This window comes from Syngnathus floridae, chromosome 4, assembly GCF_059516105.1.
Source record: "Syngnathus floridae isolate MCC-2025c chromosome 4, RoL_Sflo_1.0, whole genome shotgun sequence".
Lineage (NCBI taxonomy): Eukaryota > Metazoa > Chordata > Actinopteri > Syngnathiformes > Syngnathidae > Syngnathus > Syngnathus floridae.
Window position 1 is genome coordinate 17,447,343 of NC_142416.1, and position 15,687 is coordinate 17,463,029.

Consider the following 15,687-nt stretch of genomic DNA (forward strand, 5'->3'; position numbering starts at 1 on the left):
TTGGTTGGGAATCCCTGTGTACTCGCTCTCCCTGTCTCATGTGCAGCAGGCCATGTAATAACACTAACACCTCAGCATATATATATATATTGTGCACACACACACATACACACACGCGGGGCCACGTCCATTTTTCCACAGGCCACTCACAAAAGCACGATAAACAGTCTAATCAATCAAAAGACTGTAACTTGTACTTGGGCTGTGTACAAGGGGTCCTCGGATCACATTAGTTTGATCATTGAAAAAAAGAAAACGACTCAAATAGCAAATCAGATCAATTCCCAGACACTATGCAAAACAATCTTTTTGGAAGAGGTCTGGAAGAGCAAAAAAGACAGTTACAACATTTGTGATCAAATTCCAAAAGGTCTTAATGTAAATAAGACAACATGGCCTAAATATAAATAAGTCAAATAAAGAAAAAATGTAGATTGGATATTTAAAGTGATAAAAAATCTTTGGCTGAGAAAAATAAGAGTTAAAAAATAATACATCTTGTTCCTTTGATTGAGTTGGAATCTGTCACACCATGGCACAGATTTAAAAAACCAAAATGGAGCATTCATACAGATCCCTTTGCTGAAAATGCGACTAAATTCTCATGAGAACATGCCCGGCGCCGGATACCATTGGTTAGCGGTAAAACTGTTATGACGATAATCTGCTGACAGGCGCTGGCGTTTTGTGATAATCTCATCAGATAGTCCGATTGTTTGCACAGTGTAAGCGGCGAGCGAGACAGATTACCGGATAACGACGAGATGGCAAATCCGGCAGCATCAAAACAATCGCTTTCGCAGCTCAGAGTTATGTACGGGATATCTCCGGGACATCCCCGTCGATGAGATCCACGCGGATAAATCTCCATTACAAAAAGGGACTGTGTCATTTTTGTAAAAAGCCCCCTCTCTGGAAAGATGCAGCGCATAAATATTTAACGCCGGCCGCCGGCTTTTGGCAAAATGTGCGTCTATGGCGACGCTAGCGGCTCAGCGTGCTTGGCTGCGCTTGTATAGTTCATGAAATACTCATAAGCGCTGCAAGTTAACAAGCTTGTGAAGGTATTTTTAACATCCTTCTATGGAGTGCTTCAAAGAACATACAAGATGTCTTGTAGGGCACACATGGAAATTAGTCAGCGCTTGTAAAGGGACGATTTATAAATGGCCACCTGGGGGCAGTAAAAGACATACTGTATCAGAGACACAGCTCTTTGGGCTTCTCAGTACGGCAGTAGTCGTTCTTAACAGAGGATAAAACAAAATATGACATCTCTAATGACGCTGTGCTATAAAAACTGGATGGGTGGATTTTAAAATCTTTACCAGTGTGACTGCACCAGGATGTAGAGTGACTCTTAAAGGACACACAACAGCTATTATTCACAAAAGGCACCTTGCACCAAATGAGACTTTACACTTTATGTGCACTTTGCCCCCACGTCGTTGGCACACACACACAGTACGCACACTTCGGGCCCGGCGAGCACAGCAGGATTAGGCGGCTTGTGCGCGAGTCTGTCGGCAAGTGGCATCATTCTAAATGTCTTCCTGCTTACATTAAGCTCGCTCATCATTCACACTGTCCTGCTCAACTCAATGCCCCGCTGTGAGGACAAGTGTTTCTCCATCCTTGACGCTGGCGGAACCATACAAAACACAAATACTGCCTCCTCAATGAGGTAGCTGTCCCGTGGTGTGTTTATAGATTTTGAATCTTATCAATAATAAGCTGGTTTAGAGTCATTCTTCAGGCTGTGTGGGTTAGTACATATATTTGTTTTTCAATCTTTGAGTATGGCGTATACAGTACACAGGCGTGTCGAGTTGTCAGACGGAACATGTTAGGTACGGGTCGTGTTCGTCACACGTCTTGTTTGGAAGCAAATGAAGTGCAGCTCAGCCTATGGCTGCAGGCGATTGTTGTTGACACTATAATTAAAAGAGCATTACGTAAAAATGAACATCCCTGCTAGGGAAACGTCCATACCGATAACATTTGAACACAATTAGAGTCATAATTATTGTATTATTTTTTCGGGAACCAATCCACCGCCTTTCACTGAAAAACGAAACTAAAAATACTGCTTTGGCGCCATCTTGTGGCATTTTGGCAATCGCAAGAGACGAATAGACAAATAACCATTCACACTCACAATAGCTTTAAAATATTATCTTTTGACGTTCCTTGTGTGCTCGCTCACTTTGTAAATGGGAAGTGGTCCTTCAGCTCCACTAAAAGTAAACTACTGGATGATAATGTTTAACCCTCCTCCCCCCTCCTCCCCTATGTGCGTGTGTGTCATACCTAATATGATGCCGTTGGGGTTTGTGGGAGGCTCCCACACCACCCTAGCCGATGACAGGCGGACCTCTGGGAACACCACCCTGACAGGGGGTCCTGGGACTAAAGGGAGGCGGGAGAAAAATACAAATGGGAGTTGTCAGCCGAGCGGACCACAAATAATATAAAAAGAGCTGCAGAGCATCTCGGGCACTTACATTAAATGTAAATAAGTGGGAGCGAGGGTTTTTTTTGCCCTTCGCGCACACACAAACTGTATAGAATGTCTTGTAAATTTTTTAACACATGCCTTGAAAGATGCGAAAAATAGAATTTTTTTTTTCTTAACCCCATTGCGTCTGCTTTTGAACCTGATTGAAGTACATGTTCCACACCATCAAAAATGTGTCATTGTGACTCACCCACCCACGTACCCCTTAGGAACACACGCACGCACGCACACACAAGGCAGGATCATTATCCTTTGACAAATTGACTTGTTCAGGTTCTAGCCTGAAATGAGAAAAACTTTCCAAATGTGACAGCGCTCGGTGATGTGTGCGTACGTGTGTGTTTGTGCTGGTGTTTCATTATTTAAAAAGGCCAGTAGAGGTTGCTACGATGGTTATTAGCCCAACTTCCACCATGAATGTGTGAAAATATGCACGCCCTGATGCTTCATTCCACACTTACGGATGAACTGAAAGGTCCCCGTGACACTAGGTTGGAAAACGAGCCTTGAGATGCTGCAGCGTGCCAAAGTCGGACATATAATAACATATGACTTGCTAGGAGGATGACTTATATTTTTATATTCACAATTTCATACGTACTTATGGCTAAAAAGCGAAGTGTGGAGAGTCTCCGTTATCGAACTTTAACCCTAGTGTGTGTAGCTGAAAACTTGTTGCTGAAAGAGTTGCTACCGTCTTCTTTGGTTCTCAGTATCACGGGGCTGCTGGGGGGTCCGTCGCCCATCCTGGTGAACGCCGACACCTGCAGCGAGTATACGGTGTACTTCCTGAGCGCGCCGAGAAGCAGCGACGCGTTCCTCTCTCCTTCCGCCAAAAGCACACTGGGAGGACGTTGTGAGTCCTTCTCGGAGTACAACACCTGAATACACACACACGGGCAAACACACATTTTAGCATTTTAGTGAAGTCTGTTGACTCCACAAAGAACTGTGAGGCAAACGTGCTAACCACTAGCCCACTGTGCTGAACGTGTGCGAATTTATGTCGAAGCGGGGGTGGGGGGGGTCTCCTTCGGCTTTTCCAACTCACTGCCTCACCTTACAAGAGCGCGGAAAGGAAAATGTCAGTTGTGACTTGAAGGGAGCGCCGAGCGAAAAGTCAGGAGCCGCTGGTGGCAGCTGGCAGAAGAAGCTATCGGGCGTCTAACGGCGAACGGAAGCGAGCACTGCTGGCAGCTGCTTGTCATCTCTCAGCACAGTGGGCACACACCAGGGAAGAATATAAGTGTGCCATGCACTCTGGGGCTAACGGATTATATAAGCAGATTTCTTTTTAGTCGAAACCTCCAAACAATGGATGCTGGAGTTATTTTGTTTCCTGCATATTAACACGCGCATGTCAACACAAGTGGAAACAAATCCGCCTTTATTCATCTCCTTTGCAGATTAAGACGCGGACACAATTTCTACATCACATTAGCCAAAATAGTTTTTTTTTTCTTCGTGTTGTAAAAACACAGACACAAAGCTGCGTGTCGTCCTTTTATTCTCGGATCAAAACAACAACGTACATTACAATAAATCCTCAGGGGATGCGTGGGGGGAGGCTGTGAAAAGCAGTTTGAAGAAAGAAAAAAAAAAAAGTGCACATATCTTGTCTTCGTCTGGCGCTACTATTTATCTATGTCCTGATTTCGATGAAGAGCTTTGTGACATTGTGCACGTTTGATAGATTGTCGTTTCTTATCGGGGTTGACACCTTGATGATGGATCATCTTCATCTTGCGTTTTGTCATGTCAATATATCTCACTGTGTGTTAAGGCCTTAAAACCACTTCCTCTCTCTTTTTTTTCTTCCTTTTTCCTAAGTAGCATTTTGGAATAAGTTTGGCATGTACAGAACAACTCGCTCAGACATTTTCAGAAAATGACAGACAAGCAAAGATTGATGTCATGGGAAGTCATCTATGTCAAAGCTGTTGATGGTTTGAGGCATCGCCTGTCCATCCCTCCTCACAATAAATGCATCAATTTAAGGAAAAGTAGCCCTAACGAGCTGTTTTTTGCTACAAGGCTGGTAAACAACCAATTGGTATTCCTCTCACCAACCATGCAAGGCTACGACGGCATTATCCTGCCGTTGAGCACCTGAGGGGGAGGGGGCGAGGAGGGCACACCCGCCAGGGCATAAAAATAGACAGACTCGACAATTAAATATTTTAAACTGAAAAATCCTTTTGCCTCAAAGGTGACAGATAAAGGAAGTGAAGATGATTGGTGAAAAGAGTCAAATGTGGGGATACCCGTATAAACGAAAAATAAAAGTCCACTGTGAAAGTCGTGCTCACTTTGGGGTGCCATTTTGTGGCATTCCACAGCATTAAAAAAAAACTGTCTATTATTTATTCTGTTAGAACTAGAGAGAGGAAACAAAGTAACAAACCTAATAAAAAAGTATTACAAGATGAAAGCATGCAATTAGTTAGTCAAAGATGCAGGAACTTGGAGTTATCTTTAGATAATACTGCAGTTACCAGACATTACATCATGTCTGGCCTTTTCTTTCTTTTTTTTTTTTGCAAATGTGCGAAAGTTTGGGTTGGGTGTTAATGGTGTGTGTAAGATGTGTTATGCGCACCTTGTAACCGAGGATTGCCCCATTCCGCCTCTCCTGAGGGACAGGAGACCACGTGAGCAGAATCTTGGTGGAACTCACGGCGTCGGCAGTCACGTTGACGGGAGATCCTGATGGGACTGTGGGGGAGACACATTTGAGTCAGTGTTACTTTGTACTCGCAATCAATCTGGTCTTTTATCTGAATCACCTCCACCATCCTTCCTTAGTGACAGAGAAGTAAAGCAAAGTCAGGAAGTACGAAGATTGACAGCACCCATTGTGTCTTCTTACAATACGGAATACTGCAACAATGGCCACACTGCTGCTAGATACATTTCTTTTTCTTTTTTTTTAGCTTCTGGCATTTGAAGAAAAAAAAAATATATATATATGGTATATTTTTCTTCTACTCACCAGATTCAGCCGTGCGAGCTGAGACTGCGTCACTCCACGGACCAGGTCCAATAGAGTTATAGGCTTGTATCCGGGTCCGGTAGTGCGTCCAAGGGTCCAGGCCCTCGACGGTGACCTCACCCGTGACCCCCTCTACCTCCACAGTCCGATCCTCGGCCAGGCCGTCTGTTCTGCGCACGCGAAGCCGGTAGCCCACCGTCTCCGGGCTGCCGTTGTACTCGGACTCGGGGAGAGGCTGGAGGTCATTGAGGGGAGAGATTACAGGTTTTAGCTGAAATACCTGCGAAATCATACCATTATCTGAATTTTTTTTTTTGGGAATGACAGTTTTTTTTTTTTTTATAAGCTGACAGTCTCACAATGTCATGTCAAGGAAAGGACGCATTATTTTTATTTTTTTTTACCATGGTCATTTGAATGACACAGATGGTGCGGGAATCTTAAGTAGATCTTAAAAACCTTTTTACAATCTTGTCCACTTTGGCATCCCATCTCCCAATCGCCCTCCACTCCCGTGTCCCGCTCACCCTTCATCATGGTTTTTGTCAGCATCGTCATCCTCGTTTCCGCTCTCATTTCCTGTCATCGTCACCCTGCATGCCCCTTTACCCTTTATGCTTTGTCACCTCAATTTCTCCACCGTGTCATTATTTATTACCATCCATTCGCCGCGTAAAAGAGCTTCCACGGCCACGGATAAATATAGCGGGCATCGGCCACTGCTTATTATTGCACGGTTGACATCAAATTTGACTTTTATTTCTTTCTCTATGCAATAACAAGACTCGTAATGCTACTCTGTGGAGACAGCTTCGGATAGCTGAAGAGGTTTTGCGCTAGCGTGCTGGTTAAAAAAAAAAATTGCTATGCCGCACAGGTAGCGTGGATGCTGTCAAAGTTTGATTTGACAGGGCGATGCTCTCGTTCCCATTCCTTAAATGGAAAATTTCTCCGCTTCACATGTTTGAGCTGTTAGCGAGAGATACTGTAAGGATATGATGACAATGTTGTTTGCACCAATAAGAAGAAAACAGTGGGAAGTCACAAAATTCTCTGCCTGAAGACGTGAAAAAAATAAAAAGTCAATTCAATAATTCACTGTATTTAAGTCGATTTTTACCTGCTATCTTCTAGATTAACAAAGTATTTTCTGTTTTTTAAGTCGACTTTTCAGGTACTTCACTTGAGTATTTTTTTTTTACTTTTACTGTTTGAAAACAGATATATGTACTTTTTAACTGTTTACTTTGTCCTTTTTTCAACCTCCATGGAATACGACATGACATAAAAAAAAAGACGGTAAAGTCAAGCACGGCTGAGCCCTTGGGGATTTATTAGCCAGAAAAACCAGGGACAGCAGCGGCATGGACGAATGTGAACCGGGGGATCTAACGAGGATGATGCAACGCACTTCTGGAAGCGAGATATCCCTAATCCTTACCGCCCCCGCCAAAAACCTTTGACCTAATTATCCCGGAAAAGTAGTTACTATGATGATAAATTTGATTGGTTGGTTGTTCAATTACATTACAGCTTTGAAAAGAAATGCTATTGGTGTCTGTTTCTTTCTTGTTACTTCTGTCCTTAAGTACATTTCAAGTATGTGTGCTTCTAATTAGGTACGGCGTGCGAGTGCCTTCACCACGGCACGAATGCTAATGAGCAAACACGGATAACAGCCTGAGCGCCGCACGGATGATTCCCCATCAAGCAAAGTAGTTTGTATTCGAGTACCTTCCACCTGAAGCAAAGGCCGCTCTGCGTCGGAGACAACACGGTGAGGTTGGACGGGTGCGTGTCAGGGGCCGCCTGTAAGGTTTGGATCAGCCTGGAGGGGCTGCTAAGGGGACTGGAGCCCACGATGTTCACCTGCTGCATCCGAAACCTGCGGAGAGAGCACGAAACAACAAGAAAGGTCATTCAGCAGGTGGGAAATAAAATAAAGTTAGAGTTTGTGGAATTATTAGGACGAGCCTTGTCGTCAGATTTTTTTTATCCAGCTGATGGTGTTAATCGGGGTGTGAGAAATTCACATACATCACACCTTCACAGGCAGAAGATATGGAAAAAAAAAAAGGGTGAGGGTGAAATGATGTCACTACCTTTGAACGTGAAGACACAAAGTGTTGTATCTCAGGGGATATGCAAAACATTTTTTTTTTAAGTTATCAGAAAACACTGATAAACATTTACTCTATGTTCCCTAAAGGGAACGAGGAGAAATGTGGAAAAGAAATTCCTTGAAAAGACACCCAATTGGGGGGAGGCAGTGCCCCGGCGGCCCCCCCCTCTAGCTCCGCCAGTGGTACCCGTCTAGATTTCTTTTCATTATTACACTTGTTATTGAAGTTGACTATTATTGAATTACGTTCACGTCTTAATATGAACTTATCAACATAGTTTTACGCTCGCATGACAGTTACAAATGTTAAAACTTTTCTTAAAGCGTTGCCTGTAAGTTAATAAACGTCAGGCATGGACGTTGACAGTTTGACAGATTATTTCCATTTCCGTGATTTCCTAGGAGAAAAATAAATAAATAAAAGCAGAACAAATTGGAGTTGGCCAAGTGTCGTGGCTTTCTGCTTTTCCTCCTCACTACTCTGTCCACACTCTAATGACTTTTCTTCTCCCTTTCCTCATCCCTTTCTCTCTACCTTGCCCGCCTTCTTTCTTCCACTGCGCCATTTGGGGAGGGTAATGAGGATCTGCATGCTGTAGCTGTGAAGGTGCTGACAAACAAAAAAAAAAAAAAAAGAAAAAGCCTCATCTGGAACTGTCTGTGTGATTTATCTGACTTCACTTTAGGCTTGCAATACAGCAAAAACTGCCAGAGAGTAACATTTGGAAGAGAAGCGACGTTTGTGTGTGTTTGTGTGTGTTCGTAAATGAGATGGTGTGTTTGTCGTTTACCTATACTGAGTGAAGGGAGTGAGGTTGGGGATCTCCAAACTGTCAGCGCCCGCCTGGTTGTCCAGCTGGTAAACAACCCTCCAGGCGTCCTCGGCGCCGTCCTCCTTCACCACCTGTGAGCAGCGAGGATTTCGTCAAGGATCGTCAGGTTGGGAAAGGCGCAAACCCACCTGGCCTTCGACGATCCATCGCGAGATGGCCGTCTTGCCGTCGGAACCGGGTCGGAAGCGCAGGGTCACGGTCCGAGGGCTGATGTTGGAGATGACCAAGTTGGAGGGAGCGCCAGGAAGTTCTGGAACGCACAAAGTTCATATGGATGGAAAGGAGAAACACTCTTTTACAGATACACGTATATTAGGATTCTCGTTTATTTAAGAGCGCAAACTGAAATTTTAGGAGAACGAGTAGAAAATTAAGGGGAGTAAAAAAAACGTAGTGTAACTCGATATATCCGCCGGGTTGGGGACTTGTGATAATAAGTATGGCTCCATGGAAAACCAATTTGTTCAATGGTAAATTAAAAGAAGAAGCAAGGCTTCGGTAAAATGGAACAATCTCGGCAGGATGTCAATCACCTGATGTGTGATGTCGAATATGAATAATCTCTTGTTTCCGAGCCACGGGGAGGATTATTTTTGATGTTTCTACCTGAATATGAAATTACAAAGGTGCCCCCACCAACTCCCTCAAGATAGCTTATTTTGTCTTGTGCTCTCTATATGTAAATAGGAAGGAGGACATAACTACAGTGGTCAGAAAGCGGTAAAGGTTTGAACATTTGATTCACTCATATAATCTCGGTTGTGGTTATTTAGAATTGAGGTAAAATGCTAGTTTTTGAAAGTTTTGTCTGAACGCACACAGGTCAGGTTGCAAATGCTTACCATGCAGGTTTGGGAAACGCCGACTTGAAACTGAAGTCAAGCCCCTCAAAGTTTGCGATGAACTATATGGCGTGACGATCCGATGCAAAGAAGATTAATGTCTGGCGGTTAGCGATGAATCAAATGTGCGGTGCAATGTAAGTTCGTCGGGGCCAGACAAGTGCGGGCGGCGAGCCTCGTTAATCACGTTTGACCCTCGTTAATTGCTCCATCCCCGCGGCAATAACGGATGAAGGGGAACTGTCAGCGAGCTCAATGTGTTGTGGGCAGCCGGGAGAAAGCCTTCGCTTCGTCATATCTTTTCTTTTACACCATGTACTGGATTTATGTATGTAAAGTACACAACTTAAGTGGATATAAAAAGTCTACACACCCCTGTTCAAATGTCAGGTTTTGTGTGAAGCAAAATCATTTCAAAACTTTCTCCGCCGATAATGTGACACTTGCGACATAATACTAGAATTTTTAAAATCTGCTTCGTAGGGAAAGTAAAAAGAACTGGAACAATGCAGTTGCATAAGTGTCCACACCCTCCTATATGTGTTTCTGCTCACAACTAACCAAACTCCTTTGATTGGAATCAGCACACACTCACGATTATTTTAAGTACCTCCAATTAGCGCCATACAAAGTTCTGATGTTCTGGTAGGCTTTTCCTGACATTAGTTTGCTTTGAAGCTTTTTGAAGGTTTTGGGCAAAGCGCTCATTTGATTCGGGGTGAATCAGAGGCACTTTAAAAGCTGGCAGGTGTGTGCGCTGACTCCCAAATTGGCTGCATTAATGATTGAAAATGTTTCAACATTTTTAATCTTGCTGTCATTTTTCTTTACCTCAAAAAACAAGGGGTGTTTAGACTTTTTATAACCACCGGATACTTACCAAACTGCATTATTAATGTAACCAAAAAATAAATAAAAATAATAATATTCATAATAATTATTATTATGATGACGCAGACATTGTTAAATGACTGCATCTCTTACAAAACATCATTACAGAACTTTTATGGGATATCATTAAATGCAGATGCACCTAATGTTATGGCTACTGAACGCAATGTGTGAGACAATTTGCAGCGATTATATAATTGCATGGTTTACTTCCTTCAATGGCATACAGAGCAATTATTTTTTTTCACCAGTTATGATCTGGAATACATTACACATCAGTGATAGACTTTTTAATTTGCACACCTCGAAGGAAATATTAAAAATATACTAAAATATTAAAAAAACATCTTCCCTGCTGGAAACATGCCTGGCAGGCGGAACATTGGCAATATATGTACAAGCTTGTTTCTGTTAATAAAATGTCAGTCGGCAAAGCGTGGGAAAAAAACTATTTGTAGATGCTCTAAGTGGTCTCTTGTGATCAGCTGTAATCCGTACGATTCTGCAACCGCGTTATTTTTTAATATATCCATAAATAAAAAGACAAATACACACACACACACAAATTCTTTGTGTATCGTGTGCACGTGTGCGACAAAAGGACAACTGTAAGCCGGTATGGCGATGATGATGTTGACATCAGGCGGCTGGCTGTGATGAATGATCAAATGCAGTGAACTTCATGAATACATGAATAGAGATACGAGATAAGAAAGCGGGAATCCCAAGTCTCTCTGTTCATTCTTTTGTTCCGTTTGAGAATCTTTAATCCTTTGGCCCCTGTCTTTCTTTGACTAGTTTTGCTTTCATGAATTAATGAATATCCTGTGAATCTAAGAACTGTCTGCATTCATCTTGTTCTCACTCTTCCTGCTTTTATTCATGAATTAGTCATTGGAAAGTGTCACACGCACACACACACACAAATCCTGCTTTTACACTCCTCTACCTCCTTGTTAAGACTTCCTGGCTTTAGGACAAATCTTGCTCTGGCTCATTATACTTTGCCAATTTCTTTTTTTATGGAGGTTTTCTTTTTTGATGACCTCTTGTCGGTCCGAGCACAGACATTTCAAGTCAGTCTGAATGACTGCTGATGATCTGAACAAGTCCAATCACGCTCACTCAGCAGGCAAAGTTCAGATGCAGCAAATCACAAATTCTGCGTGTTGGTCTGACTCAGACTGATTATTCATGCGCAGTCAGGCATAACCGAGAGTTGGCCCCCGTGTATAAGGACATGAAGACAGACGCCAAATTATCACCTGATAAAGTGGGCCTGATTGATTGATTATGCTATTTTGGGTTAAGTGGGTATTACTTACTATTGAAAATCCATGATTTAAATATAAAATAATAAGAAACTGAGTGTCATGATTGGTTAAAGTAAAATAAAAAAATGAAATAGCCTGCATTTAAGACTGTCATACCTGGAGGGACGCCCGTGGAGATATTGGCCGACGTGACCACGCCCCGTCCGGCAGCGGTGAGCGCGGCCACCTTCAACGTGTAGGTGGTGGTGGAGGTGAGGCCCGTGAGTTGGTACTGCAGCGTAGAGTTGGACAGAGCTCGTTCTTCACGCCTGGACTGCACGCCAAACACCTCCCACCACAGTGTATAGCCTGGGGGTGGGCATGCCGTGATTAAAGAGGTGCTTGTATATTGTGCCGGGCAATAAAATAAAATTAAATAAAAAAATAAATAAATAAAAATTCTGAATTTCTGTCTGTCCCATCACACCTTCACAGTCACACATTCCACTCTGGCAACTTCAAACGTGTGTGTGAAAGCCATCTTCCTGTGTTTGTGTGAAGCCCAGGAGGGAATTCGCCCGGTCCCTCGTGAGTCCCTCTGCTCACCGGGCGCAGGATGAAAAGCAGGTAGAGGATAAAAGAAGAAATATGGATTGACTAGGTCCTCTCACACTCTGCTGTGCGGCTAAGACAAATCCTGAGCGCCACCTCAGCTTGGTGTTGTTTCACCGTGGACTTAGTGCTGTCGGCGAATTATGAGAAGTGGAATTTTGCCGCCATTCCAGCCAGTGTGGCCAACCGTTACAAAGCGTGCTCTGCGCTGGGGGATTTCGACAGGTATCTAAGTTTGTTGCGCCATCTCCGCCAAAGGGAAGTGGTGGCCTATAAAACGGAGTTTACAAAACACCGTCTGCACTGAGCGATAAAGATAACGTGCCGCTTCATTCCAGTCAACACATCTGGTCGGCATCAATAAAGTAACCAAACTATCCTCATATCTGCACCGTAAAGACAAGGATGTGCGTTTTGACCATGAGAAAGTACACACAAGAAAGTGTTTGTGTGTGTGTGCTGGAGCTAATATGAAAAGACAAGCTGCACAGAGTGGAGATGAGCAGGATGACAAATCGGTCACGCAAAATGAGGGCAAACAGGGTGAACTTACCGGTAACAATGCCGTTCTTTTCTTCAGGCTCCGCCCAGCTGACTTGCACGGACGTGTCCAAGATTTTGGTGAAGCTCAAATGGCGGACTGGCCCAGGTGCTGTAAAACACAAAAAAAACATTCCATGTTGTTGGGCATATTTGGATAGAATACAAGCTACTGCTGAAGTACCCCAACTTCAAGCCTTGGTGGAGGTCCTCTTTGACAAATATTTTTGGAAAAATCTTTCTTGAGTCAGAAAGTCTGTGAAGTCAGAGAATATTACAGTCGAGTAGCGAGAAGCACAAAACACGGAGTTGTGGCGTGTGTCTGCACATGCTATTATCACGCTGCCAACCAATCATGCTGCTATTGACCACTGCTGCGCTCACACACACACACACACGCTTGTCCATGCGTGCCGGCCATATTTCATCTCATCTATGGCTCTCTAAGCTCCTCTCCCAGCAGAGCGATTAAGCTATTCAGCTGAGACATTCAATAACACACACACACATACACACAAATACACACACACACACAAAACCATCATCAAGCAAGAATTACACCCACCGTTAACCCTGCAACACGCCCAGCACCCGATCAATGCCCGTCAACGATTATGTGCATGCATGTGTGTGTGTGTGTGTGTGTGTGTGTGTGTGTGTGCATGGCTCCTCATAGCCAGTCTCCCACTCAATAATTGCTGCATGCTCATAATGGCTTGTCTGTCGGCCATTGGCCATTGTGTTTACTTTGACGGTGCGGCCGTGCGCGTACTCTACTTATATACAATGCCGCCTTAAAATTTGAGTTGAATCTGTTCCTTGACTATGCTTGGAAGTGAAATCAATGATTTCCTTTGGTTTTGAAATGACTTAAAATGTTGACAAAAATGCTGGCAACACACACTTTGAGCAATATATAAATAAAACGCCTTGCCTGAATTGACGGTGAATAGAAAATGAAATGTTCCTTGTATACAATAAAGAGTGGAAAATGATTAAGTGACCAGACTTAAATATTTGCTATTTGTAAAATCACTATGACTTAGCAGGCAAAGTTTGATCCACGTCTGCAATTTCCCCTGGATCCACAGGACCAAACGGTAATATGATGAAATTAGAAGCTGATCTAATGAGACTGGACAGATAGAAACACCTGAATATGTTAAATGGGTTTTAGCAAGTTCAATTCAATTTGCTTCCAACTGTGCAATCTGGATGACATTTTTGGGGTGGTTTATTTGTACTGTGGCCACAAAATAGTTTTGGGAAATTTGATTATTTAAATTTGATTGAGAGGTTTGTGTGAAATTGAAAAGAAAACCCTCAAGAATTTGAACTTAAGAAATGGAGTTAGTAAGTGTGAACAAGATATTTTGGGGGAATATATTCTCTGTTATTTGCAGTTGCTCTGCTCAAGCCAAAGCCATGTCTAGTATAAAAAATATAAAAAAGCTTTTGTGCCGTCTTGTGGCTTGTCGGGGCCACGGATCCATGATGACATGGATTTTTTTAAACCTCCTCACTCAGCCTACGGCAAGAAAAACAAACCTGTGTTTGGCTGATTTACTGTGTTACTGTATGAATAAATGAAGCGCCATCTTGTGGCAAAGAAGCAAACCCACTCGGGTTTGCCAAAACATTTGCATTATTAATAAGATTATTTTTTACTGAACCAGTACTTCATTCCCATTAATGTGTGTCTACTCACTGTCCTCATGTGTTTGGAGCATGGTGGGTGGGCTGCGTGGGCCATCTCCAGGTGTTGTGAAGCACAGGATAGAGGCAAAGTACCAGGTGAATTTCTTCAGTGCACCGACCAGCCCCGTGTGACGCGAGCTGGGGTAATCCGGGGTGATGGTTACCACGGTGACATCCTCCGGAGCTTGTTCGGGCCAGACCAGCAGCTACAGTTGGTAAAGTGAGAACGTTAATATTTAAAGTTCATCTCGACTGCCATCGGCATATGAATTCTCCTGAGATGATCCATTCATCCATTTTTCTTATTCGGGCAAAAGGAGTTCGCAGTCAGTTTTCGACGACAGCCAACGTCTTGCCGGCTCGTTCTCCTTCATAAATTTGCGGCAGTTTCACAAGATCCCGAACCATTCACTGCTTCATCTATCAAATAGCATCTCTCTACTCGCCCGCCCACCGACAATGAATTAGCAGACGGACGGGCGGTTCCAACACCCCCCCCCCCTCCCTCCGTGAAAATAGCATTCTAATGGAAATCTAAATGATGCATTAATGCTATATTTCTACCGGGTGCACATTTCCATTTGTCATGGTACTAACAGCAGTGACTAATCGCTTCTGAGGTGAGATGTATTGTACTCACAGCGTGTTGAGATATCCTAATTACATTTTTCAGGTGTTGAACGATCAACGATTACACGAGCAAACTGTTGATAAGGCAAAACTAGCACATAATATCAATAATGAACACACATTGCACATTCCCCCCCGGGATACACTGGGCTCCATTAGATTCCATTTTATTGCAGCAGGGATTTTTTTTTTTTTAAGCAATCCCTTTGAAAGCCAAATTATTAATTACGAGCAACCGTGTCCACAGCCGGCAGCGCGTCGACAACGCTAATCCGAATGTGTCGATTTATTTGATGAATGTAGTTAGGATTATGCGGCTTGATAGCGTCATCTGCAAATGGGCTGTTGGAATTCCAAAACTAATAATCATACCTTGATTTATGAGTTTGATTTATCCCGAGACCAAGCTCCATTTACTCGCATATCAAATCAAATTTTCCCGATTGAAATGATTCAGCAGTCTTAATTGCGAACTCGGCGTCAAAAGCTCCGATCAACAACTTGAACGTGCCGCTGACCTCCATTTGGGGAGAACGCGAGCGACACCCGGACACTTTCTTGTGGCCGTTTTTATTCCACGCCTCAGGGTGCCGCACTGCAGCCTAGGCCTGCCTTGGCGAGATAAGGGCTTCTATTGTCGTTTATTATCGCCGTAGTACATTTTGGGCACAGTAAAAGAATGCTGATTTGGCATCCTGAGCATCTGATGGAAGTCTTCAAACAACCTCTCTCTCCCGCGCCAGTTTTTTTTTTTTT

At 43.4% G+C, this 15,687-nt stretch overlaps 1 protein-coding gene across 2 annotated transcripts in view; it reads right to left on the reverse strand.

Annotated features, from left to right (window-relative positions):
- Window positions 1–15,687, reverse strand: part of sdk1b (sidekick cell adhesion molecule 1b) — a 138,609-nt gene that overhangs the window by 13,103 nt on the left and 109,819 nt on the right. For both annotated transcript variants that reach the window (XM_088374446.1, XM_088374447.1), the window contains 10 exons: window positions 14,312–14,507; window positions 12,617–12,715; window positions 11,629–11,820; window positions 8,594–8,715; window positions 8,424–8,536; window positions 7,245–7,395; window positions 5,511–5,745; window positions 5,118–5,233; window positions 3,213–3,399; window positions 2,311–2,409 (listed from right to left, as the gene is read on the reverse strand). In XM_088374446.1, the coding sequence (XP_088230572.1) occupies window positions 2,311–2,409; window positions 3,213–3,399; window positions 5,118–5,233; window positions 5,511–5,745; window positions 7,245–7,395; window positions 8,424–8,536; window positions 8,594–8,715; window positions 11,629–11,820; window positions 12,617–12,715; window positions 14,312–14,507 (1,510 nt within the window). The remainder of the gene's footprint in view (window positions 1–2,310; window positions 2,410–3,212; window positions 3,400–5,117; window positions 5,234–5,510; window positions 5,746–7,244; window positions 7,396–8,423; window positions 8,537–8,593; window positions 8,716–11,628; window positions 11,821–12,616; window positions 12,716–14,311; window positions 14,508–15,687) is intronic.